The sequence below is a fragment of the Cebus imitator genome, unplaced genomic scaffold (genome assembly GCF_001604975.1).
Source record: "Cebus imitator isolate Cc_AM_T3 unplaced genomic scaffold, Cebus_imitator-1.0 Scaffold325, whole genome shotgun sequence".
Lineage (NCBI taxonomy): Eukaryota > Metazoa > Chordata > Mammalia > Primates > Cebidae > Cebus > Cebus imitator.
This window is the reverse complement of record NW_016107640.1, coordinates 1,158,423-1,186,339: the sequence shown is the minus strand read 5'-3', so window position 1 is coordinate 1,186,339 and position 27,917 is coordinate 1,158,423. Positions and strand designations below refer to the sequence as shown.

Sequence of the window (27,917 nt, the reverse complement as noted above, 5' to 3'; positions counted from 1 at the left end):
GCCTCCTGGGTTCAGGCAATTCTCCTGCCTCAGCCTCCTGAGTAGCTGGGATTACAGGCACACGCCACCATGCCCAGCTAATTTTTTGTATTTTTAGTAGAGACGGGGTTTCACCATATTGACCAGGATGGTCTCGATCTCTTGACCTTGTGATCCACCCGCCTCGGCCTCCCAAAGTGCTGGGATTACAGGCTTGAGCCACCGCGCCCTGTATTTTAGAGATATGCCAGAATAAGAGTCTCTAATGACTAGTATTATACACGGTACGATGATGGCTTTTAGCATTCTATTAATACAACAGCCCAGGAAATGGCAATTTAGTGTCAGTCAGATTTCTGTTTGTAAAAGGTCTTATCTATAGAAAACAGCTGAAAAAAAGTTGAATTATTTCATTCACATCGAAGAAAAGACTGCTGGTAACTGCTTTCTGGTTTGTGACTGTGGATCAATTGTACAGTTTTAACACTGTTACAATGTTATAATAATGGCTAACACTTCTTAGGCTCTGAATATGTGCCAGACTCTGTAAGAATTTCTTTTTTTTTTTTTGAGACAGTCTTACTCTTGTAGCCCAGGTTGGAGTGCAATGGCATGACCTTGGCTCATTGCAACCTCCCCCTTCCAGGTTCAAGTGAGTCTCCTGCCTCAGGCTCCCATGTAGCTGGGATTACAAACACCTGCCACCACACCTGGCTAATTTTTTTTTTTTTTTGTATTTTTAGTAGAGATGGGGTTTCGCCATGTTGGCCAGGCTGGTCTTGAACTCCTGATCTCGTGATCCTCCTGCCTCAGCCTCCCAAAGTACTAGGATTACATATGTGAGCCATCGCAACTGGCTGATGAATATTTTTTCTTATTTAATCTTCACAAAATACTAAGAATACAGTAAAAGTTAAGTACTTGCCCAAAGCCCACATATTAACCATCATACTGTACTTCCAAGAATAGGCCCATCGTATACTTAACAGTCATTCATATACAATTACTATTGTTAACTAATCAAATCTAAAATGTCAATTTTAAGACATATTGATCTTTTACTAACAAAAAAGCTTCCAATTAAACTACAGTGTTGGTCAGATGAGGTGGCTCATAACTGTAATCCCAGCACTTTGGGAGGACAAGGCGGGTGGATCAGGAATTCAAGACCAGCCTGGCCAACATGGTGAAATCCGTCTCTACTAAAAATACAAGAAATTAGCTGTGCATGCTCGTGGGTGCCTGTAATCCCAGCTACTCAGAAGGTCAAAGCACAAGAATCACTTGAACCCCGGAGGCGGAGGTTGTGGAGATTGCCAAGATTGTGCACTGCACTCAGACCAGGGTGACAGACCGAGATTCCACCTCAAAAAAAAAAAAAAAAAAAAAAAGCAGCAATCTTACATCAGAGATTTAGCATGTAGACTATGTACATTTAAAAATAAACGAAACATGATTATCTTAAAATTATCAGTTTTATCAGATTTTGACTTAAATGTAAAACATACAACTAGACCTGAAAACAAAGTGGGGCAACTATTTGAATGATTTTCAGCTTCTTTTAAATTTTTATTTATAACTGACACATAATTATACATATTTATGGGGTAACAATGTGATGTTTCAATGCATTTATACACTGCATTTATATGGAAAACACTATGAAGATTCTTCAAAAAATTAAAACTAGAACTACCATATGATCCAGCGTACCATTATTGAATATATATTCAAAGGAAATGAAATCAGTATGTCAAAGGGATATCTGTACTCCCATGTTTACTGCAGCCCTTTTATGCTTCTTTTGAAAAGATATCCAGTCTTCGAGAATAAAACTATTTACCACAAACCTCTTATTTGAAGAAAAAGTAAAAGAGATAGTTATAGGTACAGATGTGTAAGAACTGCATTCATAATTTATGCTTACTTATTTCTAGTCAAACGGTTTGTACATTAATCAAAGTAAAAATACTTCCATCAAAATGTATGTTTAATAAACATTGGTTAAGGTAAACATATATAATAAAAAACAGGATGAATTAACACTGGATATTTTATGAGAAAGGCCACCAAAAGGCACTGAGCTGAAAGTTGTTTGACTTCACTCTGTGTGAGTAGTAACCAAGAGCCCACCTACAGTGCTATGGGATCCTTCTCCTCCTTTCCACTGCTCCCATCTTGATCAGCCCAGGTTATCTGTCATTTGAAGGAGCAATGATGGGGAGGGTAGAGACCATGTTCCACAAAAATAGAAAACTGTCAATTCTAAAAAAGGGGGCAATGGACTAGAAGTGTATCAGAATGATAGCTTTCCAAAAAGAAAACGAGATGATGTAATCACATCAAGAAAGAATACCCACCAGTTCCTTCAGTCATTCAACCATTTGAAGGAGGCAGGCAATGCCGCCCTTGAGCGGATTCATTCATTGCCCTCTGTGCAAATATAGGAAGATCAATCATTTGGGATAGAAAATTAAATTGTAAATGGCAGTTGTAAAGATATCATCTTGCTATAAGGTTGGTAAGAACAGAAACAATACTTTTTCTGATTTTTTTTCCCACAAAATAAGTTTCATATTGCTCTGTTTCCTCTTTGAAATAGTAACTCTGCCAAAGGCAGTATCCTTTGATAAAGATAACAATCAAGTAGCGGGATTTAACACTAAAGTAATGTTTTAATTAATGTTTTATTGGATAACTCTGTGATCATTATCATTAACTTCAGGCAGCCAAGTATAGATTATTTCCAGAGCCAGAGCCAGACTAAACTGGTTTTAGTTCAACCAATTCCCACACAGTGAGAACTGCAGTCAACTAAGCTCAGCTATTATGATCAAGCACTTATTTATTTTGAGTTATTCCAAAATCATCTGCTGAGAAGATAAATTTGCCAATCTGCTTAAATTCCGTATTTAACTTAGATCTTTCCCCCAGATTTTGATAGCTAAGGTCAGTATTCATAGTTGTAAATATCCTGAAATTTGGAGATCTCTCAATAAAAGAAAAATCAAATGAAAACAATGCTAAGCAACTTGCAAAAGTATGAAAACTGCTGTACTAGAAGCCAGAGGACCTGGATTCTAATTTTATCTTTGTAATACAATAGGCCCTTTTCCCAAGGCCTCGGACACCTTGGGAAAAATCAAATGCTGTGAGCCTCAGCAAACTTACATGTAAAATGAAGGCATGTGAAACGAGATGTGCCCTTCCAATTCCAATTACCTAATTTTACTTAAGCCAAAATTTGACGTTACAAAATACTACAATCCCGTTTATTGTTAGTATCAGTTTGTTCACAAGCACAGACTAGCCCTGTTACATCTAGCTTGTCACTAACTAATAATAATCATGGGGGTGTTGGTCAGAGAACAAAACTTGTTCTAACCACAGCTGTTTTGCTTTTTGTGACTTGAAATCTTAGAATCACTTATGCCTCCTCCCTGTCTCTTATTCCCAATAAGCCATCAATGGTAAAGTCTGACTGCTATTTCAACAACCTCCCATATCTGACTCCTCACATTCACAGAGAGGCCAGAGCACTGGATGCATAAAGGGGAATAATAAGAAATGGATGAAAAAAGATCCTATTTATTTTTTTGAGACAAGGTCTTACTCTGTCACACAGGCTACAGTTCAGTCATAGCTCACTGTAACCTCAAACTTCTGAGCTCAAACAATCTTCCCGCCTTGGCCTCCCAAACTGATGGGATTACTGGTGTGAGCCTCCACACACAGTCTGTATCTACCTTTCTTAACCTCACCTTCCATCACTCCCTTTTATGCTCCCATCACAGGTGCCAAACTCATTCTCTCCCAGGGGCACCTCAAGATGCCTCAACCCTTTGTATCACTAGAATTCCTCCTGTTTCCAGAACTCCCCCTCATGGTGGGCCTTATAAAGTCACACCATGGAAGAACTCTGTGGTCAGAAAGTGATTCATAATTAGCACATTAGAAGAGTACTCCAACTTTATTAACATACTTTCTACTTTTCCAATCTTCAGATTTAACAGTGCTTCCCAAAAATTATAGCTAGTGACTCAAAAAACACTTGAACTTTTTGCTTTTTTTTTTTTTTGTAACTGAGACAGCATCTTGCCCTGTAGCCCAGGCTGGAGTACAGTGGCACGATCATAGCTCACTGTAGCCTTGAACTCCTGTATTCAAGGGATCCTTCCGCCTCAGCATCCTGAGTAGCTGGGACTACAGGCATGCACCACCACACCTGGTTATTTCTTTTTTTTTTGTAGAGACAGCATCTCACTATGTTGCCCAGACTGGTCTTGAACTCCCGGGCACAAGTGATCCTCCTGCCTCAGCCTCACAAAGTGTTGGAGTTACAGGTGTAAGCCACAGTACCTGGCCTTGAACTAACTTTTTTGTGGAACTAACTTTTTAAAAACTGCATTTTAAAGGTTTAAATCTCACCATTTATGAAAGTCTTCAAAAATATTCTTTGGTAGAGTTTTAAAATCTTTATAAAGTTCCTGAATACATCTGTTAAGTTTATTCAAAATAAAGATATTTGTTGCTCTTGTGAAAGGCTTTTTTTTTTTTTTTTTTTTTTTTAATTTAAATTTTTGGAGAGATGGTCTTGCTATGTTGCCAGGCTGGTTTCGAACTCCTGGCCTCAAGCAATCCTCCAACCTCAGCCTCCCAAAGTGGTGGGATTACAGGCATGAGTCACTGCACCTGGCCTACATTTTCTAACATAATTTCTATTCTTATGGAGGAAAAATTTAACTTTACCTCTTCATCAGATTCTACAGATTAAAAATTTGGGGTAAAAAACAATCGGATGATCTGTTTCAGCTTACACACATAATTCTTCATTACACCCATCTCATCTAATCCCATTAACCTCTTTCATGGCTTTTTATCGTTAAGAGAAGAGCCTATGACACTTTATACTTTTCCTTCTTAGAATTTAGCACAAATAAAATTAAGTCATTATTTCGGCTTTATCAGAATAAGACCAACTCTCTTACTATTGCTTAGCATAGTGCTTGACATTAAGAGGCAGGCACTCAAATGGATGTTTAATGTTTTGTAGTATCTTGTTTTCTTCTCAGTTTCAGCTTATTTCTGGTTAAAGTGATGAAAGCTAATTGTTACCCTTCCCAGATAACTATCAGTTTATTCTTCTCTTGGATTTCATATTTTAATTACCAATTTTTTTTCTATCTTATCAACTAATTCTCTTAAATGAGATAAGGAAACGTTTGTTTTAAAATAATGAAACTACATTAGGCAATCACTAAATCTCCACCTCAAGGGCAAAAATTGTGAAAAATAAAAAATAAAAGGAGAGAACACTTTGAGTTCTGATTTCTGTATTGATTACTAGAGTTTCTAGGCCTCACAGTCATTTAAAAGATTATTAGATTGATCACAGCAACCTACTGAATGCTTATGTGAGCACCGAGGGCAACTCAAAGCTATATAAAGAAAACTGAATTCGAAGTAACTTGAAAGGCTGGAAGAGTGAGAAAAAAAAAAGAAGTATTCAATATTTATGTGTTAAAACCTGTCAGTGAAATTCAGCTCTTCTCCAGAAGCAATGGGAGGACAAGCTATTGTCACTACCTTCTAGTAGGGGACAGTCATATGGAGAAAACACAGATAAGCCTAATTCATGGTGATATGATAAATGAGGTCAGGCACAGTGGCTCATGCCTGTAATCCCAGGACTCTCGGACGCCAAGGAGGTCAGGAGTTTGAGACCAGCCTGGCAAATATGGTGAAACCCTGTCTCTATTGAAAATATAAAAATTAGCTAGGCATGGTGGAACATTAGCTTAGCTAATCCCAGCTACTTGGGAGGCTGAGGTGGTAGGACTGCTTGAACCTGGGAGGCGGAAGTTGAAGTGAGCCAAGATCATGCTATGCCACTGCACTACAGCATGGGCAACAGAGCAAGACTCCATCTCAAAAAAATAAGTAATTTTTTAAAAAAGATAAATGAAATAGAACTAGATCAAGGTGATATGGGAATATTTAGGAGGGAACTCAATTTTGGACATCAGACAGAGCTCCCAGTGGGTATGATATTTAAAATGTGTGAAATAAAACTAGTCAGAATTGGGTGCTGTGGCTCATGCCTATAATCCCAGCACTTTGGGAGGCCGAGGTGGGTGGATCACAAGGTCAGGAATTCGAGACCAACCTGGCCTATATGGTGAAACCCTGTCTCTACTAAAAGTACAAAAATTAGCAGGGTGTGTGCGGGTGTCTGTAGTCCCAGCTACTTGGGAGGCTGAGGCAGGAAAATTGCTTGAACCCAGAACCCAGGAGGCGGAGGTTGCAGTGAGCCAAGATCGATCCACTGCACTCCAGCCTGGGCAACAGAGCAAGACTCTAAAAAAAAAAAAAAAAATATATATATATATATATATATAATATATAAGTATTATTTATATATTTATATTATATATATATTATATAAATACATATTTATAAAATATATATATGTATATCTTTTAATAAAAGAACTAGTCAGTATTATCGAGGAAACTTACTGGTTTCCTCAATTCATTTCTGTCTTACTTGCACTAACCTTATTTAATTTCATTTCTCTGTGCTCTGTGTAAACCATCAGACAGAATCCATCATAGTTTCAGGGACTGAAGACTCTCAAGTAGAAAACATTGTCCTTTTCACTATCCTTTGTGGGAATATTCCTGATTACATGGTGTTATCACTCCACACCCCATACAGAAAGAACTCAGACAAAGATCTGAGAAAACATTGTAACAGAAGGAAACAAACTCCTCTCTCAAAACCAAACTCTAGATTTACTTATACTCTCATAATAATGTTCTGTGTTAAAAAGGCAACAACCCACTATTCCAGTGCTGTTTTTTTTTTTTTACAGCTTCATTAATCCTAGATAAATGGCACATAACTTTCCAAAATTATCCTTAAACTTAACCTAGTTTAGTCTTAATTTTTACCTGATGGGAAAATGGTTATAACATAGGCTGGTACCCCCAAAATACACTGTGTCATTTCAACCTCCTTCCCCCCACCATACGAATGACCCCTATGTCTAGGTACTCTCAACATCATATTTCCCACTGAATGTGTGTATGTGTGAAATCTAAAACTCCTGCAGAAATAAAAAATGGACAGAAGACAGAGGTTTTTTTAATTAAGAGGTGAGAAACTTGAGCACACACAGTAAGATCAGCTCTGTTTGATTCTCTTGAACAGAGATAGAACTGGGTGATATTCATAGCAGTGGATCTGTCATTTCTTGTGCAGAATGATCACTGAAAGAGATTCCAGGTGGCAGCCTAAGTCCAAAGGAGGCATTATTAGATCTTCTCTAATCTCAGCCTACAACTCAAGAGATGTGGCATGTAGGTTCTCAAGACCTGAACACTGCATTCCAGGCTGGTCCTTTTGTGCTACGTTTTCTATCAGAAGCCCATCTAGAATACAGGAGTTTGCAAAGGAATACTGGGTACTGTCCAGGGCAAGCCCATCTACTACAAAGGTACTAATATATGGAATACATTTGGGAACATTTGACCATATCCCCTGAAACAAACAAACAAAAAAACAACAAAAAACCCACCATGTGACACTTGGCTTATGTACATCATTCTGAAAGTTGCACTCAGCTGTTTTAAGCCTCAATTTTTAAGCATTAATGCTTTTATACTCTGACTATAAACAAATTATGCTTAGCAAAATTTATTAACCTAAGGTAATGTATGATCCTCTTCAGTATTTTCCACATTATGTGTACATAAACACATACATGTTTCCCCCAGCAAGGGGGTTGGTAGCATTCACCAGATTCTCAAAAGGGTCAGTAGAAGATGCTGACATAGAGCAGTCATTCTTTTTGTACATGGATATTTTTGAGAAGCAATTTAAGGTAAGTATGTATTACCCAAAAACATATACACCAATGCAATGTCGTGAGTTAAAATTAGGATACCTCTTTCTAAAAGGATTCCCCTCCCCTTTTGTCAAATCCAAGTAGTTTCTGGGCCCAATGCAGAAGCTAATTGGTTAACACTACTGGATTCAGTGATGGTAATAAAACGAAGTATACTTGGAAAATACTTTTCACTTTGTTTTACATTTGTGTGTTCTCTCTCAGTAAGCTAACCTGCACCTTCAGCAAATTGGAGGGCTAAATAAGTTTATGTAAAAAAATCACAAAAATTTTACCCTTGATGAAAATATGAAAAATAGAACCCAGATTAAACCTCACTCCCAAAATAACATATGTCAGCTCAAAGCAATGGAAATACTGTGGTCAGTTAAAAGAAGCTGACATTTTGTACAATTATGAAAATGACAAAAGAGGATTTCAGCTTTGACGTTTGAGTTTTCAAAACACCACTACATTTTTAGTCTGAAATTTTAATATTTTGAGACAATAACACTCATATCTGTGATGATATTTAATTTCTGGCTTCCAGGCAGCTGGCTTGTCCCTTGTCATTAAATGGAAGGCTACTACAATGTCATCTTTAGCTTAGTTTTAGCTGAGGAATTCAAATGAAAAGTCAGAAACAAGTTACTTCCCAGTAAATAAATCACCAATGTGGGGGTCAGAGGTGTGTGGTAAGTTTGGGGGTGTTAGCACATGAGTGTACATACACACACAACAGAAATAAAATAACGCTACAATAATTAAACTGTATGTTATCAAAACACTACAATCAAACAGAATATTTATTCTGCCTTCTCTATGTCTCTTTTCATTTTACTCATGCTTTCCTTACACTATTGACTATTATTACCTTTCTTCAGAGATTTAGTCATTTACTTCCCCACGAGCCCTGTCTTCTCTTTCTAACCCAATCCCTGTATATCCATGGCTTTCCAGTTAATGACGTATCTCAGGAAACTGAGAACCTAGAAGTTTATCTTAGGGGAAGGTCTAAAAAAACTATATTTAAAATTCTCAAAATACTAAGAAAACTCAACATATTCACATTTTTAAATATAGAATAATTTTAAAGAAGAGGAAAGTTTTTATAACATCTCACATTTCATTATAATAACTAATAACAAATCTAAGTAGTTTTGCACATTCTTTCATTTAAATCCCACAATCAACTTAACATCTCATGTTACTGAGGGAGATACTAAGGACCAGAGGGTGAAACTATGCCCAATATTACACAGCAAAATAAAAAATCATACAATCAATCCACCCAAAATTGTTTTTCTTTTTTATTTATTGATACACCATAGTTGTATGTATTTTTGGGGGTACATGTGATATTTTAACACATGTATATGATATATAATGATCAAATCAGGGTAATTGGAATATCCATCACCTCAAACATTTATATTTTCTTTGTGCTGGGCACATTTCAATTCTTCTCGTCTAGGTATTTTGAAATACATGATAATTATCAACTATCATTTCCTACTGTACTACTGAATGACAGAACTGATCCCTTCCAACTTTGTTTTTGTATCCACCACCCAAAATATGAACCTCAAGAAAAAGAAAAACACCTTCAAAATATCAAGAAAACAGAAACCAACTTAAATTTTAATGGTAAATATTTAGCAATATTAAAGAACGGAAACATATATAACTTATTGGTGTAGTATCCCTCTCACATGACAGATGACAAGAAGCTTTTAGTAAACTCTGAGGCCCAACCGTCTATGAGCCGCCTTAGGGACTGATTATTTCTTATACCCTATCTTGACTACTTCCTGAAATTGATAATTTTACTGTCCCTGGGCTTATTATAAACCTTCTCTTCAAGTCCTATGATGTCCAGAAGTCTTTGAATGAGTAAAACTGAGGAATCCAGTGAAGAAAAGAACAGAAAGATATTTCTAGCTTCCCAGTTAATAGTCCTCATCATGTCACTTTTATAACAGCCTCACCACAAAGGATTATATAATAGAGTCAAGTAATACTGCAAACAACTGTATTTTAAAAACTTAGATCTTTGATTTTTTGATACTATAACATCTGAAGATTAAAAAAAATTACTATAGTCCAGGCACGGTGGCTCACGCCTGTAATCCCAGCACTTTGGGACGCTGAGGCAGGTGGATCAGGAGGTCAGGAGATCAAGACCATCCTGACCAACATGGTGAAACCCCATCTCTACTGAAAATACAAAAATTAGCCAGCTGTGGTGCCGTGCACCTGCAGTCCCAGCTACTTGGGAGGCTGAGGCAGGAGAATCACTTGAACCCGGGAGGCAGAGGTTGCAGTGAGCTGAGATCGTGCCACTGCACTCCAGCCTGGCGACAGAGCGAGACTCTGCCTCAAAAAAAAAAAAAAAAATTACTCCATACTTGCAAAAGCAATATAGTTTATGCAAAAACACTGTCGATACGTGAAAATGCCGGACAAAAAGTTGTCAAGACCTAACCATCTTGCCATGCTGACTATGAAAAGCAAGTACTTCTTCGATTCAGACTATGAACAAATAATGACATCTCTGCAAGGAAGACTCAAGGAAATCTTTGTGTCATACAACACTTAAGGCATACATACAGAAATCAAACTTTTGTGATAATACCTGAAGTAGAAACAATTTTAAAAAAGATTTTCACAGAACACTTAGAGAAAAAGAAAAACTCAGATTGTTACCTTTTTCTAATCTGAGTTTTTAAGTTACAGATATTTTTAAAAACTGTAAACCAAAACAGCATTTATATATTACTGCTTTATATAACTTACATATTTATAAATTATTTTCAAAATAAACAATCAGTTTTACCTTAAACCAATTGTAGGAATCACTGCATCTAGTAAATACTAGCACCTTATAAGGAATTTGCTATTCCTTATAAAGAGGCAAAGACAAAAAAGAAATCACTGTTTTTGAGAACTAAAGTATTTTTCCATAAGCATAATAGCCAATTTAAAGATTTGACACAAAGACAATAAAAATTATATTGTGAAATAGACAAATCCAAAAAATTGAAATATGCTAGCAATATTATTATAATTGATCAGATGATAAACCTCAATTACCTTCAGTATATAAAACAATTTTAGGTGCTAAGCTCAGGAATAATGCCTGGAATTCTGCCAATAATATTCCTTCTAAACACAATGGCAAAGCCTCTGTGTGACACAGCAGTACATTCAACTTTCTTACAATTTCATGTTCCCCCATCTTTTGCAGAATATTGATGAGAAATAACCTTTCTCTTACAGATTCTCTTAGGTTTTATGAAACAAACCAACACAAAATGGGTAGCAAACCAACTGAAGCAAAACTGGTTTTTATGGTTCTATAACTAGAAAATAAAGTTAGTAATCCATGAGAGTGACAGCTCAAAAAATGAAAATTGCTCGACTGACCTTCAGGTGGTTAGAGTCGTAATTTAACAAACTTGAGTCCTCTCTGCCTATGTCTGCCTCTCACTCTAAACTCTCTCTCATACCCCTTCTCCTTATGCACACAGCTGCTCTTCTTGATGTGAATGCTTTATATTGTGGAGGCCACCAAATCCAAATAATATCGCTTTATTTTGCTGTAATTTTTATAACTTCTATCAAATACAAGTTTTTGGCTACACCTTACACACCTGAAAATCTAAGAAATGCCAGTCTTTTAAAGTTCAGCCACATGTAGGTCTATGTAAAACACTTTTTTAATCTTTAAAGACTATTTTGTAAATTTTCACCTATTATTAGAAATCTTTTTAATACAAATGTTATATACACAGTATTTTTTAAAAGGATCAGCAACGGGCACAAAAGCATAAGATATATTTTGAGTTATTTTCAAGAAAATAAATTTCTCTCCTTACCAGAAATGCTAACATTGATTGTTAAGACTTTCTAATGACAGGTACTTTTTGAAAAGAACAACAAAACTCATTCTATTCCAAACTATATAGTTTGCAGAGATCACAAAGCCCTAATATTAACTCTGACCTTATACTAACTTTACTCATCAGACATAAATCGCTGAGTAAATTAAAAGTCACTTAGCCATGTACAACAAAAAAGCAAAAGAAAAACTGGTTATTAGCTCAACACGGATTGTTCATAAAATGGGCAATATGCTAATTAGTCTGCTTTGCTTTAATTAAAACAATCATTAGCTAAATCACATATGTAAACTTTAATTTCACAGTATTTGAGAAAGATACAAAAAGACCTTTCGTTTATCTAAAACATTTTAAAACTTTCCTATAATCTGTTGGACAGACTAATTTTTCCATTTCCTATATAAACAAATGATAACCTATATTCTGTTCAATTACCACATACATTGTATTAGTGTAGTTTAATAAGATCTGACTATATTTGAAGTATAAACTAAGTCAGATATGCAATTATTACATTTAGGAGGCCTACTTAAATTTTAAAACACTAGCTTAACCTTGTATGTTGTCTTCAAAATCCTTTATTATTCTTCAGTTTTCTATATGGATGTTTAATAGAACACTACAGTGACTTTGCAGTGAATTATGACTCTAACTGAACTGCACAGAACTAGTCTATCAATTAAATAATTAAGAGATTCCACAATTGGAGGTAGCATTTTCAGAAATGCTTTATAAAAACATTTTAGCACACCAATTCCTTACACTATGTCAAAAATTTCACTTAGCTAAATTCTGACAATCTTTGTCAAATTCAGAAACAATAAATTCAATTAAAAATATGTAGCTTATTTAAAACACATCTGTCTTAACAGCTTTAATTTAAAAAATACCTCCTGCCCCCACAAACAGTTAATGCTTCTGGCTAATGCACATTCTCTTCCCTGTATTCTCATCATTTCTATCACATTTTTCCCCATTAAAGTGAGCACATTGTATTTGGTTTCTTTTCTTCCTACTCATTGTTCAGTTCAGCATTTTAATAATCTTTTCAGTACTGCTGTTCAAAGAAAGCAGGATATATGAAGCTAAAGAAAATTCTCTAAGTTCAATGGTTTTCAAAGTGAGCTAGTTTTCCTAGACCTATTTATTAAAAATCCATGCAAAGCAAGCACCACAACCAACTGGTAAACAGCTACAGAAAATTGGAAGCTTAAAAATAAAGCCGTTAAAAACACTTCACTACACACCTTCTCTGTGAAGCCCTTTGTTTCCACTGAAAACCATACTGGAATCCTTGTATAAAAGAAGTTGCCTCCTGGCTATCAATAGCTATACTGTCAGTAACTGAGGGATCCAGATGTCTGCAGCAGTTAAAACAAATGTTCAGCGTTGGGTGCTGATTTCGCTTCCCTCCGTGTAAGGTTTTTCACAAAGGCAGCAGAGTAAGAGCGCACATAGCAACAGCACTCACAGCTGATTGGACGGAGGGTGTGCTCAACCTCCACTGCTCGCTAGGTCCACTACAGCTTCCTGTCTACTTGGCAGCACTGTCATGTTTTCTTTGCTCCTCTTACGAACTCAGCTGTGTTTAGGCAACTAGAAAGGAAAGAATAGTAGACTGATAATGGCAAAGCATTCTAGTGTAAGCCCCTGAAATGCCTCTCTTTAGCTGCTTTTAAAACAGAGAGGAATTTGTAAGACAAAAATTTATTTCGGTTAGTGATTCACCTAAAACCGAAGACAAAGAAGGGTTGTGGAGGGAATCAAATACTTCACATTTGAATTAAATCAGGTTCTACCGAGTGAAACCCTCTGAAAAATGTGTAAATACAAAAATTTACAACAATCAGAATAAAGCATCAACCTTCATATACCTAGAACTATAAAGTATTTTACAACTAACTTTAATTCCTAGAAAAGCACAACCTGTTACATATTCAAAATGAGACAGGTCCTGAAATGGTCTCTTCTCAAATGCATACAGTGCCTTTTAAGAGGGCTAAGGAAAACAGGTTACCAGATTAACTAGAAAAAGATTCAGAAAGGAAAAATTATCAGTTCCTTAGGAATCTCTGACAATACAAGATTTAACTAGGTATTTACAATAGATTGTCTTTTGATATATAGAACAATGACATTTAGACTTTTTTCAGGTTGCAAGTACTGGGCTTCAGTTTATCAGTTCATACTGTCTCCACAAACTTGAATAGCAAAAATCCCTGCCCAGCTTACAAAGTTGTTTGGGAGAGTCAATGAAGGTAGTAGGGGATGAAGAGACATAATGAATTAGAAAATTTTCTCATTTTAGAAATATTTCCCCTGAATGTCCCATCAACTAGGATGATGGTTTTCAAACTTTTAAAGGTTTTCAAACTTTCAAAGCAATGGAACTCTTCATTTGCTTTCTTCCTATAAAATGCATTATCAGTGGTGGCTCTAGGATTTCTATGCAGGAAAGGTTTGTGGGAGTAGGCTGAGGCTGCAGTGGAAGCAAGCTGTTTATTACGAGCTTTATCTTGAGTGTCTTGGGGTTAGGGAGTAGAGGCTGATGGAAATGTTGGAATTACTAAAATGCCCCATGAGCACTATGAGGCTATTTTTAAGTGAGAAGCCACAGATAGCACGCAATTTCCTATCAGTCCCAGAACCTACAAGATTCCTACCCCTGAAGAAGCTTCTAGGATTCCTGGAGTTCTATAGTACACAAGAAATAAAACCTAGAAGAGGTTTATTGCTTTATAGAAATCTCGTTACTTTAAAAAAAGAATCTGATCACTGGCTCCACATTTAGCCAGAGGGAGAACTGCTAAGCCCCCTGAGAAATAACAATTCGAGTTTGGAAACACAGTATGCCTGAGGCAGGTATCTCAGAGAAAGAATGGCATGGTAGAGAGAGCAAGGATTTTGGAGGTAGGCCAACCTGTGTTCAAAACATGAATCTAACATTTACCAACAGTGAGACCACGTATAAGATTATTAAACCACTATGAGCTTCAGTTTCCTCATCTGTACAACTTCCTAATCCAAGACTAGTAACAAGACTAGTCAATGTACCTTTTACTTAATAATTAGCTCATAGAATGTAGGCTGTTTACAAATGACTGGTTTAATGACAGTCTCCTATATCATACTGTAACTGCTTTAAAGGTAGGTACTATGTCTACTTTATTGTTTACCTAGCACCAGGCCTGATTTATATCTTATACAGTATTTGATTTGATTTCACAATTGTGGGAGGTGACTAGCACAAGTAGAACATCTTATTTGACCATCTTCATTGTTCTAATAAGGAAGTTAGATCTAAAATTCACAAGTCGCAACTAGAAGTTAAAGAAATCAAATTAAAAATTTTTTTTGGATTAATACATTTATATTACAAAATTAACCTTTTCCTATCTCCTATAATATACAGTCCCAAGGTTGTTTTGGAATATTTCCTTTCAGTTATAATCCTTAAACTTTAAAATTAAAGGCCAGTGATAGCATATATCTGTAATATAAAACTATTGACTGATGTCATACAAAAAGAACTTATAGAAAAAACATGAAATGTATTTAGTCACAACATGCAATTATAAATGGTAAAAGACACTCCAAGTAGATGTGCCATCTTAAAAACTTAAATTCAAGTGAGGCAGAATTTTATTTAGTGAAATGCTCCCCTCTATGCTACTAGTTTTCCAATAAATTTCAGAACAGCACTTCATATATTTTTGAAAAAAATCTTGCTTTTCCCCAATTTGCTCATCCTGGTACACAAAATTAAATAATGGGTACGCTATAAAATGATGGCACATTACCTACTTTGTAAATCTCAAGGCTACAAACTAAGAATCTGAATAACATGAAATTCTACACAAGTGCTAGTCCCAGATTCTCAATTCTCAATCCCCAACCAGGACAAGCCTCCTTTCCCCACCGGAACCCACCTAGCATGGTTAAGTATGTTCTCTAGGCTGGGCGCGGCGGCTCACGCCTGTAATCCCAGCACTTTGGAAGGCCCAGGCAGGTGGATCACGAGGTCAAGAGATCGAGACCATCCTGGTCAACATAGTGAAACCCCGTCTCTACTAAAAATACAAAAAATCAGCTGGGCATGGTGGCGCATGCCTGTAATCCCAGCTACTCAGGAGGCTGAGGCAGGAGAATTGCCTGAACCCAGGAGGCGGAGGTTGCGGTGAGCCGAGATCGCGCCACTGCACTCCAGCCTGAGCAACAAGAGCGAAACTCCGTCTAAAAAAAAAAAAAAAAAGTATGTTCTCTAAATGGACCAGTTCAGAAAACGTACTATGCTCCTGTAAGGAAACAAATACAATAGTAGATCTTTTACGAAAGTTTTTAAAACTATATATTCCAAATATAAAATGGAAACATTTCAAATAACTATTTCAGATCATCTTCATTATACCTCAAAATTGCCATTAATACACTGCTTATAACACAGAAAAATAGGATTTGACTGCTAAACAGCCCAGTTGTAGCTGTAGTGTGATCACAAAGATGAAATAAAAGGTTCAATCTGTAAAACTTTACTACTTCATGATCACAGATCACCTAATGCAGAGAAAGTGAAAGGAACTGGCAAAAAACACTGAATCAGGGACCACAGATGTGGGTTCTGGCCCAAATCCTACCTCTGATCTTAAGCACTTCTTTGAAACTCTTCATTCTTTGTCTGCAATGTTGGTATGTTGTAAGGATCAAACAGGTTGGGATAAAATTATTTTGAAAGTAGCAATGGATACTTCTATTCCTAATAATCTTTGAAGGATAGAGGAAAATGTTCAGATGTAGCAGTTTAAACATGTTTTAGAAAATCCAACCTCATTATTGGAAAGACCCCTTAAAGCAGCAAGACATAATGGAGGAAAGCCACAAATTCAAGCTCTTTCCACTTACAGGATATGTTACCAAATTATTTAACCTGTCTGAATCTATTTCTTTATTTGTAAAGTGGGAATAAGAATTTCTCTAAGCACTATAAACCACCTAGATCAGCACTTGGCTCTGAATTTTAAGTTTCCTCTTTCCCTTTGCAGACACCAGGTCTACAGATGTGACCATATGTCTGCATACACACACACACACACACACACACACACACAAATAATGGCACTACATTAGCATACATTAGTCATATACTGTATTAATAACAATGGGAATGACACAAATCTTGACCAAAGATGGTGATTTTTTAAAAGTTTCTTAAATAATGTCACATCTAACAACACATTTAACAGCTGAATAATTTGTAATGAAGATTGAACAATAGTTAAAATTTAACATTATTAACAGTTGTGGATAGAGAAGTTGATGATCTAATTAAATCAGTTTTTATTAACGAAATGTGATGTCAGTTCAGGGATAAATTAAGTCATACATTATATTGACTTCTACTTACAGGAGATTCCTAGCAATCATATTTGCTGCAATGATTATCCACGGACTTGCATTCATAATAACAAGGTACAAACAAACCAAATGGCCAAAAAGCAATGCAAATATACTGTTTTAAGAGTTAAACACATTCTTAAAATTAAAATACTAAGAAATACCTAAGAGACTTAATTGGAGCTCTCATCTTAAAAAAAATTTTGGGTTATGATGACCTAGATTCGTTCCAGGAGCAGAGCCTTGTTTACAAAATCTAAGATCTTGAAAGAAGAAAATGTTCTAGCCTGTTTTTTTGGCATCATTCATACTACATTGTTTAAAATGAGCTAGAACAGGGGTTATTTATAAGCTAAGCTACTGGACAAACACTTCGTCTAATAATATCTTGCACACACATTAGTCAGACTTCAAAAGAACCAAGATCAGGTATTAAGAATTTGGTTTTAATATCCTATATACTTTGTAAATGAATACCATCATTATTACATAAAATGTGTGCAAAGGCACAATGGATTCCTTATCCATACTTCTTTTATTCTAGGATGTTATTGATCTCCTGCTATTACAAAGAATGCTATGCTTGATTCAATCTTAAACTGAAAACCAATCATATATTTTTTATTATGATAAAATAACATTTCACTAAACATTTTTCCAGGGATCCCACATTTACTTGTCCCATTGATAACTGCTATTTTGTGAAATAATATTTTGTAGATGAAGAAACCGAATCATAGAAATTAAGGTAGTTGGTGGGTTACTTTGTAAGAATCATCTACTCTAGGTTTAATTCCAAGTCCTGTATTATTTTCCCATAACTACCTATCTCTGATACATGCCATATCTCTGCTAATAGAGACAAACAGTCATATAAATGACTGATTCTGCAGTTTAAATTCTGGAGAATGTTAACAGAAATCTGGTAGAGTGAAACAGTTGGATGTGTATTTAGTCAATCTTCTGCAGCTTTAAGAAGACTCAATCATTAAATCTCCAAAGCTTTAATACTGTTTGGTTTGCATTTAACATTTTTAAAAAATTTGCTTATTTGAAACTATTTTACATTGGTTTGCTTCCAAGTGATATGACTAAACTCTAGCATGTCTAAACGGAATTTGTTTTCCTCTGAATAAGTGTCACCATTATCATCAGCGGCATCCTCCCAATTCCCTAGGCTAACAAACTTCGGAGAGAACATACCCATTGACTGTGTGGTTAATAAGTGCCTGGAACAATCACTTCACTCAGGTTATGTCATTCTAACCAAGTTATAACATGGTGTAAAATACTATTATTATCCCAGTTTTAACCAATAAAATGGAAACTCAGAAAAGTCAGTAACTTTAAGCTTACACAGAGAAGGTAACAAAATCAAATCTTGAACACTTTTAGTTCTAAGTGCTAAGACAATCTGTAGAATTAATGTGCTGTAACATTAAAGTAAGGGGTTGAGACTATCATTTTCTTTTTAAATAAAGTAGGAAAAAGAAAATAAAGTAGTCATCGTTGCTTATAGCAATATTGATAAATAACTTGCTTTTGGGTGGGGGTCGACAGGGATGTGGTCATGGGGCAGCAATGTGAAATGTCTGACTGTGGATTGCAGTCAAAAAAATTGTAAAGCCATTGCTCCATCTGACACTGTCTCTCAATTACTACCATCCCCTCCAGTGTCTCCAAATAAGTATTTGGTTTTTACCATATCATATTCAACAAGTACGGACTTTACTTTGGAAGCACATATTAACAACTGAAATTAAGTATAATTTTACTAAATAGAGTTGGAGAAAACAGTCATTAGAGACTTGCAGGCAAAATTCACATACATCACAGACTGCCACCACTCAATTCTACAGGCCCTCTTTTACTAGAGGTGACACTACTTCTAAAGACACAGATGTTTAGAGATCCCTCAGGATTCACAATGTACAAATCCTGTAACTACTGAATACAGCTTTCTATGTAGAGAGAGACAAAAGTTGTCTTTTTCCTTATATAAATGCCAGGGTCAACCTTTCTATCAGAGCGCTCCATTTCCAATGTCATCTCAGTTCATGAAGTACTTATCATTTGAATACCTCAGTAGTTTTTACCATTTTTGACCAGGAAGAATTTAACTGCAGTGCCTAGAGAGGAAATATCAGTAAGACCTCATAAATTGAATGCTTCACTTAAAGCTTGCACTTACTGGGAATAAATTTTTATTTTCATTCACAAAAACAAAGCAAGCCGTCAAATATACATGCCCCCCTCCCATTCAAACTCAAAATATTTGAGACCACCACAAATAGATGGGGATAGTGGAGGCCAGGCACAGTGGCTCATGCTTGTAATTTCGGGACTTTAGGAGGTTAAGACAGGAGGATCGCTTGAGGACAGGAATTTAAGACAAGCCTAGGCAACAGAGTGATATCTCGTCTACACACACACACACACACGACACACAGATGCACGCACACACGCACGCACGCATGCACGCACGCTGTAGTCCCAGCTTCTCAGGAATTGAGGCAGGAGGATTGCTTGAGCCCAGGAATTCAAGGCTACAGCGAGCCATGATCATGCCACTGTACTCCAGCCAGGGCAACAGAGAGAGAACCTGCTCAAAAAACCAAAAAGAAAGGGAGAGTAGAGTGTACAATTTCTGTAAGTCTGTACAGGCCATCTGATACTCTCTTCTTCCTCTGGGCTAGCTCCCCTACCCCCAACAGCCCCCATCTTTTCTAAAACATCATAGGGTAACCTCAGTTTCTGATTCACCTGTTGTCCCAGGAAGAAAAGACTTTCTTTTTTTAAAACTACAAGTTTCTGAGGGCAGAAGCCATGTTCTTGCTCATTACAGTACTTCCAGCACATATGTGCCAGGCACACTGAAATGTGAATATACTTGTTTCAGTGAAGGAGAGGGAGAATGGTCCAAATGTCTAAGGTTTTACTATTTCTAACAGTAAATTCTGAAAAAGTTGTCACATTTAACCAGTATGACTATATAATCACAACTATTTATTGCAGAAAGAAACATTCTTAAGAATTCACATGACTTTGAAAAAAAACATTTTGTCAAAATATGGGCATTTGGTAGAAACATTTTAGAAATAGAGCATTTCTAAAACAAAATATAAGTGTTTTGTACTAAATTAAAACAAGCATCCCATGTTGTCAATCCCTTGATTTCATACAAGGGCCCATGTAAATTATAAAATATTAGATGCAATATCCTACCAAACACAGCTGGGGCAAATCAGCTATTTAATCTATATTTAAGCTAAGTACAGAATGAAATACCAGTTAATGAAAGACAAGATTTGAGTGCACTAGCAGAATAGTAAAACGACTATTAGGGTTATCATAAAATTCACTGTCCACTGAAAGGGAGGTTTGCTTGAGGCCAGGAGTTCAAAACCATCTTGGCCAACGTAGCAAGACCTTGTCTCTAAAAAGAAAAATATATATATCAAAAAATAAAAAAGGAAAATTCATGATCCAAACAGTAGTAACACATTTAGAGTGAAAGGAGACCATTATGAAATAGGATTGGACACAGGGACAACAGGAATAAACCAGGACCAACCTACATAGCATTTAACCCATCCTATCAAAGTAGTTTGAACTTAACGGTACAGTTAGAGATATAAAACAGCTAAATATTTAAAATTTTTTAAGCATGACTTTTGTATTTTATGAAACTCACTGATATAAGCCCAAATATAAAATTATGATATTTTAGAACTTATTGGAATACTTTACACATGTATGTCCATTTCTTCAAATGACTTTTTTTTAATTAAAAAGTTACCATATGCAACTTATGGCATCTTAGTTTATTCTTGTATGAAGAGAGAAGAAAGAAAGAAAAATCCTTAACCATAACGCACTCTAGTAGTTGTTAAGCAAGCAATAAGCACTTAATTTTTTATCAAGCATCTAATAAATACTAATTCTGGGCCAACCTGTGACAGGTGTGAAGAAAACAGCTGGGAAGAAGTCAGATGTCATCATTGCCCTTGAAGAACAACCATTCTAGTGAAGTAGACAGTATAAAATGAAGAAATGAGGGAAGAACAAACTATCATATAGTTCCTGGCCTTCTTTCAGTTCCTAAAGCATCACAGCCTCTTTCTAAATTCAGGACCTTTGCACATATTACCCCTTTGGCCTGGAATGTTCTTCCCCCTTACACAGCTGGTACCTTCTCATCCTCTGCTCATTTTCTCAGGGGCCTTAACCTAACCATTCTAACCAAAGAGGACTTCTCCTTGCTCTCAGTCACTCTCTTAGCCTTTGTGTATTTCCTTTAGCTCACTTGGAATGTGTTTATCTTACTTATTGAAGAGATGCTAATTTATTAACAACAACAACAGGCAAATTTATTGCATATTCAGAATCAAATACTATTTTCTAAGCACCTCATATGCATTACCTCACTTAATCATTACAATAGCCCTTTTTAGAAGGTACTATCACCAGCCTCATTTTTATTTTTATTTACTTTTATTTTTTTTTTAAGATGGGGTTTCACCATGATGGCCAGGCTGGTCTTGAACTCCTGACTTCAGGTGATCCACCCATCTCGGCCTCCCAAAGTGCTAGGATTACAGGCGTGAGCCACTGCGCCCGGCCTCATTTTTTTACATATTTAAACTAAAGATAAAAATATTGTCTTCTATATTTCTAAAAAATTAGTTTATACTATTTCCTGATTTTTAACTTTTTTGACAATTATCTCTAATTTATTTCTTTATATTTATCTCTTCTTAGCTTCCTAGTTTCAAGGATGAAATGTAAAATTCACTTTGAATCTACTTATTACTAGTTGACTTACTTCTGAGAGTCTGTATTTATTACTTTGAGAACAATGTCAAAATATAATCACCTAGCCTGTTTCTTTCCAGTTCTCTGATAAAAGCCAGATGATCATTATTTCATTTCTGGTGTCAAAACCTAGAGGCAATTGTGCTCTGCTAGGGTAAATACAAAATACAGAAAATAAGCAACTAGCAGGAAATTTGAGTTTTACTTTTTCAGTTGGACAGTATACTTTTCTTCGGGTCTTATGTTTTCTCAACTGTAAAAATGAAAGAAACTCACATTCTCCAAGGATCTTTCCAACTGTGGTTTCTAGAGACAGAGTGATTTTGGGAGTAATTTCAGAATAACAAAAGTATTTTCACATCTTGAACTTTATAAAATGGAATTTAATATGTACCACTATGTAACCTGAATTTTGTTGCTGTTGTTAGGCACTTACAATACACTGGTAAATACGTGAATTCCACACCATAAGCTACAACAAAAGGTACAGGCCAGGATTAGGCTACAGCCTCCTGGACCATAGAAGTGTGCCTGCAGAATCAGCCTTCAATCAACACAATAATTACTCAAAGGCATAGGTATTCTTTACCTCAATTTCTGAATAGCTAGTATATCAAGTTAAGAAAGACACACATGCTCAGAGAAACAATATTTAAGGAAGGAGTTACGCCAGCAGATATCTTAAGAGCCAGACAAAAAAATTAAAAAAAGGAGTAATGAATGATGGAATCTTAGACCTAGAAGGAACCTCCAAATTTATCAAATCTAATCTCTTATCAGATGAGGCAACTGGTGGTCAAAGAGGTTGGTGATTATTCACACAGATGGTGGCAAACTAAGACTAAGAAACTGAGATTGGTTCTCAGTGCTCTTTCTACCACAATATACTGAACAAACCTCACTCTTACACGACCACAATTTTTTTTTAAAGTGTTAGTGTAAAAGTGTCTGTCTGGGGAGAGAAGGAGATACATCCCTACTCTTTTTAACACAACTAGGAAAGCTTATCAGTATCATGGGGACTTCATTCTCAGATCTTATATGAAGCTGAATGGTATGAAAGTCTCTAGTCCCATAGAAGTTAAGTTTCTACCAGCAATGATCAGGAATCAGAGATGGAATCTCCAGTTTTACTATGTATTTTTCTTCCATTTCTTATAACACACAGCTATTTAAAAGTAACTAGTGCAGCTTACCACTCTGACAGAGTTTTATAAAACAATAGACATAGTATTGTTAGTATTCTGTGCCATGTTAACATTTCCAATATTTTTTGTAAAACAAAACACAAATCCTTCATACATTATAAACAAAGAATGGTGGCAAAGGGAAAAAAATTAGCTAACAGTAGAGGCATGTTGAGTAATTTTTATAACAGCAAGCCATAATGTAATTTTGAGAGCTAAAAACTGATTTTAAGACTGTCAGATACTAGCAAATGAATGAGGCTCAAGCTCCTTATAGCTTGACATTCAAAACTGTAATCTCTCCTTATTCCAAAGAAACCCTTCCCATTCACATTAGTCTGTCTGCCATCTGTTAAACATTGGAATTCTATCTTCACATCTTAAGTCATTCCCTCTGATTAGAATGTCCTTCCTTCCATTCCCTTCCTTGCCCCAATCTCCGTAAATTTTTTGTCTATCCATGTCATGCAGTTTTTGAAGGATCAACTCAGCTGATGTCTCTGCCAAGACAGTCCCAGACCTAAATTAATTTATCCAGCTAGAATTAATCATTTGCTATAACCTTTGATAATAAACATTACTTTTACCATTAATTCAGTTCTCAAATGTCCTGCATTATAGTTATCTTCTTTCTTGAATTATATTTTCTATAGTAAAGAGAATACAATATACATCTCAGAGGTCATACCACAGAATAGCTCATCAATAAATACTACTGAATGAAAAGAAAAAAAATTAGCCCAATGATCATGTGCACAAACCATCAATTTTTTCAGATTACCTAATTGTTGGGAGATAAATTAAAAATAAGAGTTGTACATATTAAGATGACATGTATTACATGAATTTAACTATTTAATCAAAACTTTTTTTGAGACAAGGTTCCACTCTGTCGCCCATGCTAGAGTGCAATGACATTACCATAGCCCACTACAGTTTCAAATTCTCAGCTCAAGTGATCCTCCCATCTCAGCATTCCAAGAGCTGGGACTATAGGTGTGCACTACTAAGCCCAGTTAATTTTTTTTTTATAGTTTTTTTTGTAGAGATGGGGGTCGCCCTATGTTATACGTGCTGGTCTCAAACTCCTGGGCTCAAGCAATCCTCCCACCTTGGTAATCAAAATTTTCCTTACTGAGGTATTTTATAATTTGTGGAATATTATGGTTCAAATAGATATACAAAGCTACATAAAATGATGGCATCCAAATTCACTCCAGAGCAAATCTGAATTCTATCCATCTAGAGTAGGCATGTTTCCCTTATCCAAAATCAGAGTAAGCTGAAACACTGTTCAATCAACAAAGGAAATTGATTCCAGAGTTTAACTTCACAGAAGACCACTCTGCCTTGTCCTCAGTCCTTGCTAAAGTAGGAAACCATGGACTGACAGAATCTGCAGTTGAGCACAACTGTCATGACAGCAAATTCTCATATAATTACACAGCCCTAAAGACTTTAGACATTATCCCCCATAGATTTTCTAGTACTTACACTTAATGGTGTAAGTACTACCATTAGTAAACTTCATTATAATTACAGTTCCAGAATCTTAGTTTGAATAAGTAGATTTAGAGGATACTGGCCCTGAATCCTCAGGATGGCAGCTTGTTTTCATAGAAAGCTGGTGCCCACCTTGTGCCCAGGCATTGAGATGGATGCTAACATGTACTGTTTCTTTCAATCCTTGCAGAAACCTTTGAGAAAAGAATTGCTATTCCCATTTTTACAGATTTCCAGGCAATTAAGACATAGACAGTTTAACTTTACTCAACTCACCCACCTAGTAAGTAATAATGTTGATGTCTGAACAATGAGTTGTCCAGCTCAAAACCCATGTTCTTTCCACTGCACTGGCTGCCACACAATAATTCCTGAAAGTCAAATCAAGAATACCATCTAGAGTGCAGGCATTGTGGCTCACGCCTGTCATCTCAGCACTTGGGGACACTGAGGTGGGAGGACTGCTCAAGGACAGGAGTTCCAGACTTGGGCAATATAGCAGACCCGCCTCTACAAAAATTTAAAAGTTACCTGGGCAAGGTGGTGTGCGCCTGTAGTCCTAGCTGCTTGGGAGGCTGAGACAGAAGGAGTACTGGAGCCCAGGAGTTCAAGGCTGTAGTGACCTTTGATCATGCCACTGCACTCCAGCTTGGGCAATAGAGTGAAACCCTATTTTGATGGAGGGGAGGGGGGAAGGGAGAGGAATATCAGCTAGAAATTGACCAAAAGAAAAAACTATTGGAACAGAAAACCAAATACTGCATGTTCCAAGGTGAAAGTGAAAGTAAACACTGAGTATGTATGGACATAAAAGTGGGAACAATAGACACTGGGGACTACAAGGGGAATGGAGAGAGTTAAGCAGGTGCATACTGAAAAAATACCTGTGGTACTATGCTCACCACCTGGGAACATCAAGTTCAGCAAGTGTAGACTGAAAAAATACCTGTGGTACTATGCTCACCACCTGGGCGATGGGATCATCTGTATCCTAAAACCCAAGCATCACAAAATACACTCATGTAATGAACCTGCATGTGTGCCCTGTGTATCTAAAATAAAAGTTGAAATTATGGGAGTGAGGGGAGACTGAAGACTTCAGTTAGAATTTAGGTTGGGTGTATAATGTTGGAGAAATGAAAACATGTCTACTATTTGTACAAATCAGACAGTAATCATTTTCTTTCAAGAATATCTACAAGAATGTGAATCAAATTTAGAAACTCACTTGTGTGAGTTCTGCCTGTATATTAAAGCTAACAAGAGTGTCAGGTAGGGGAAAAACTATTTTTATTCTCATATACTGTTGGTAAGACCAAAAATCGGCACTTTTTTTTTTCAATCAAAATATGTGATTTTACAATAAAAAAAAAATGTTTGTACATATTTTGATCAAGTAATTCTACTTTTAGAACTTCTTCTGGAAAAAATAAGGAAATATACTAGGATTTAAGTTACAGGAATATTCATTACAGTGCTGTTTATATTAGCCAAAACTTGGAACTTAAATTATCCAACAAAAAGACTGTACACATGAAAATGGTTAGGGTGATAAATTTTATGTTATGTATCTTTTACCACATTTAATTAAAACATCATGAAGTATAAATTGGCTAAATGACATAAGCATGCAAAACTTAGCTATATGGCTGGGCGTGGAGGCCCATGCCTGTAATCTCAGCACTTTGGGAAGCTGAGGTGGGTGGATCACCTGAGATCAGGAGTTTGAGACCAGCCTGACCAATGTGGAAAAACCGTGCCTCTCCTAAATATACAAAAAATTGTCCGGGTGTGGTGGTGCATGCCTGTAATCCCAGCTACTTGGGAGGCTGAGGCAGGAGCATCGCTTGAACCTAGGAGGTGGAGGTTGCAGTGAGCCAATATCACACCATTGCACTCCAGCCTGGACAACAAGAGCAAAACTCCGTTTCAAAAAAAAAAAAGTTAGGTATGCAACCATAAAAGATACCATAATGGAAGAATATTTAATGACACAAAAATATATAAATTATATTAGGTAAAAAAATTGCTTTGCTAAATAGTACATATGGTTTAATATAACTACATATTAGTATGTACATACATTTATAGACTAGAAGGATGCACATACACACACCCCCCCCAAAATATGAACTCTCTAATCAAAGAATAGGAGAATTACTATTGAGTATTTTCTCCCTCTCTTTTGCTTATCTAAATTTTGTACTTCTTTGTCATTTTTAAGAGGATAAAAGGAAAATTCCCTACTATTTCATAGGATTTAAAGGATGTTAATGTCCTAGTTTAGGGAACCAATATATCTGAGGCCATGATTCCTCAAACCACAAACACTACACCAGCAAGAGACATTTCCAGAGGAGTCCAGAATTTTTCTAGTTGCCCCGAGACTCACACACAATATCCTGATGACTTATTCATCTGTACATTTCCAGAACCTCACACAATAGCTGATATGTAAACATAAATGCTTATACAATGAAGAGCTACTTATATTTACATAGCACTCTATCTTGTATATAGGGAGTTTATGTATATCATCTCATTTGATTCCACAATAACCTTGTGAACTGGGCATAAACATTCCCATTTAGAAGCAAAAAACTGCAACTAGAGAATTAGATCTTAGGGTTACTAAACTAACAAATCACAGAAAAGAGAACGCATAAAGTTGTCAAGTAATAAGTTTTATGCTACACCACAAAGACATTAAAATGTGTACAACTGTTCATTCAGTAAACACTGATTGAAGAGCCACTAAATACCAGGCACCTGTCTGTGTACAGGGAAATGTAACAGTGAACAAGTGCCACTAAGACCCTTTCCTGCCCTCATGAAGCTTATATTCCTATTGGGGAGAGAAGCAAAAAATGAAATAAACACAGAACATCAGGTTAAGCAGTGTAAGAACTTTGAAGAAGAGTAATGCAGAGTAAAGGGAGAATAAATTAGCTGTACTCTTTGAAGGGTGATCTGAGAAGGCTTCTTTGATGGCAGAAAGCCAAGACTGAAAAAAAAAAAAAGACCCATGAGACTTATATTCTAAGAGAAGATGTCAAATATAAAGACTCCAAGGTGTCAAATGTGCTTATAGTGACTGAAGAATAACAAGACCAATATGGCTAGACTGCAGGGAACTTTGGCAATTACTAAGAAATGAGGTTAGCCAGTCTGAGACTAGGTTTAAAAATGTAATTCTTTAATGTGTTATTAATGGAAAAAAATCTGGAATTTCAACAATATGTACCTTTCTCT

The 27,917-nt window shown here is 36.1% G+C and overlaps 1 protein-coding gene and 1 long non-coding RNA gene across 10 annotated transcripts in view; both read right to left on the bottom strand.

The window, feature by feature from the left end:
- The window catches only part of FAM214A (family with sequence similarity 214 member A), a 95,782-nt gene that overhangs the window by 56,168 nt on the left and 11,697 nt on the right, over window positions 1–27,917 (bottom strand). Inside the window, exon 1 of one of the 9 annotated variants that reach the window (XR_005196346.1) lies at window positions 13,017–15,341. The exons of 7 other annotated variants lie outside the window; for them this stretch is intronic. Coding sequence is in view for 1 of the 2 variants with exons in the window: in XM_037729950.1 (XP_037585878.1) it covers window positions 13,017–13,053 (37 nt within the window). In the remaining variant the exon portion in view is untranslated. Of the gene's footprint in view, window positions 1–13,016; window positions 15,342–27,917 lie in introns of those variants that run through there. One more of the 9 variants, XM_037729950.1, reaches the window with a different exon arrangement.
- Window positions 21,860–25,236, bottom strand: LOC119467742. Its single transcript, XR_005196348.1, has 2 exons — window positions 25,197–25,236; window positions 21,860–25,036 (listed from the first exon to the last, which is right to left on the bottom strand). It is a non-coding gene; the product is annotated as an uncharacterized LOC119467742 (long non-coding RNA).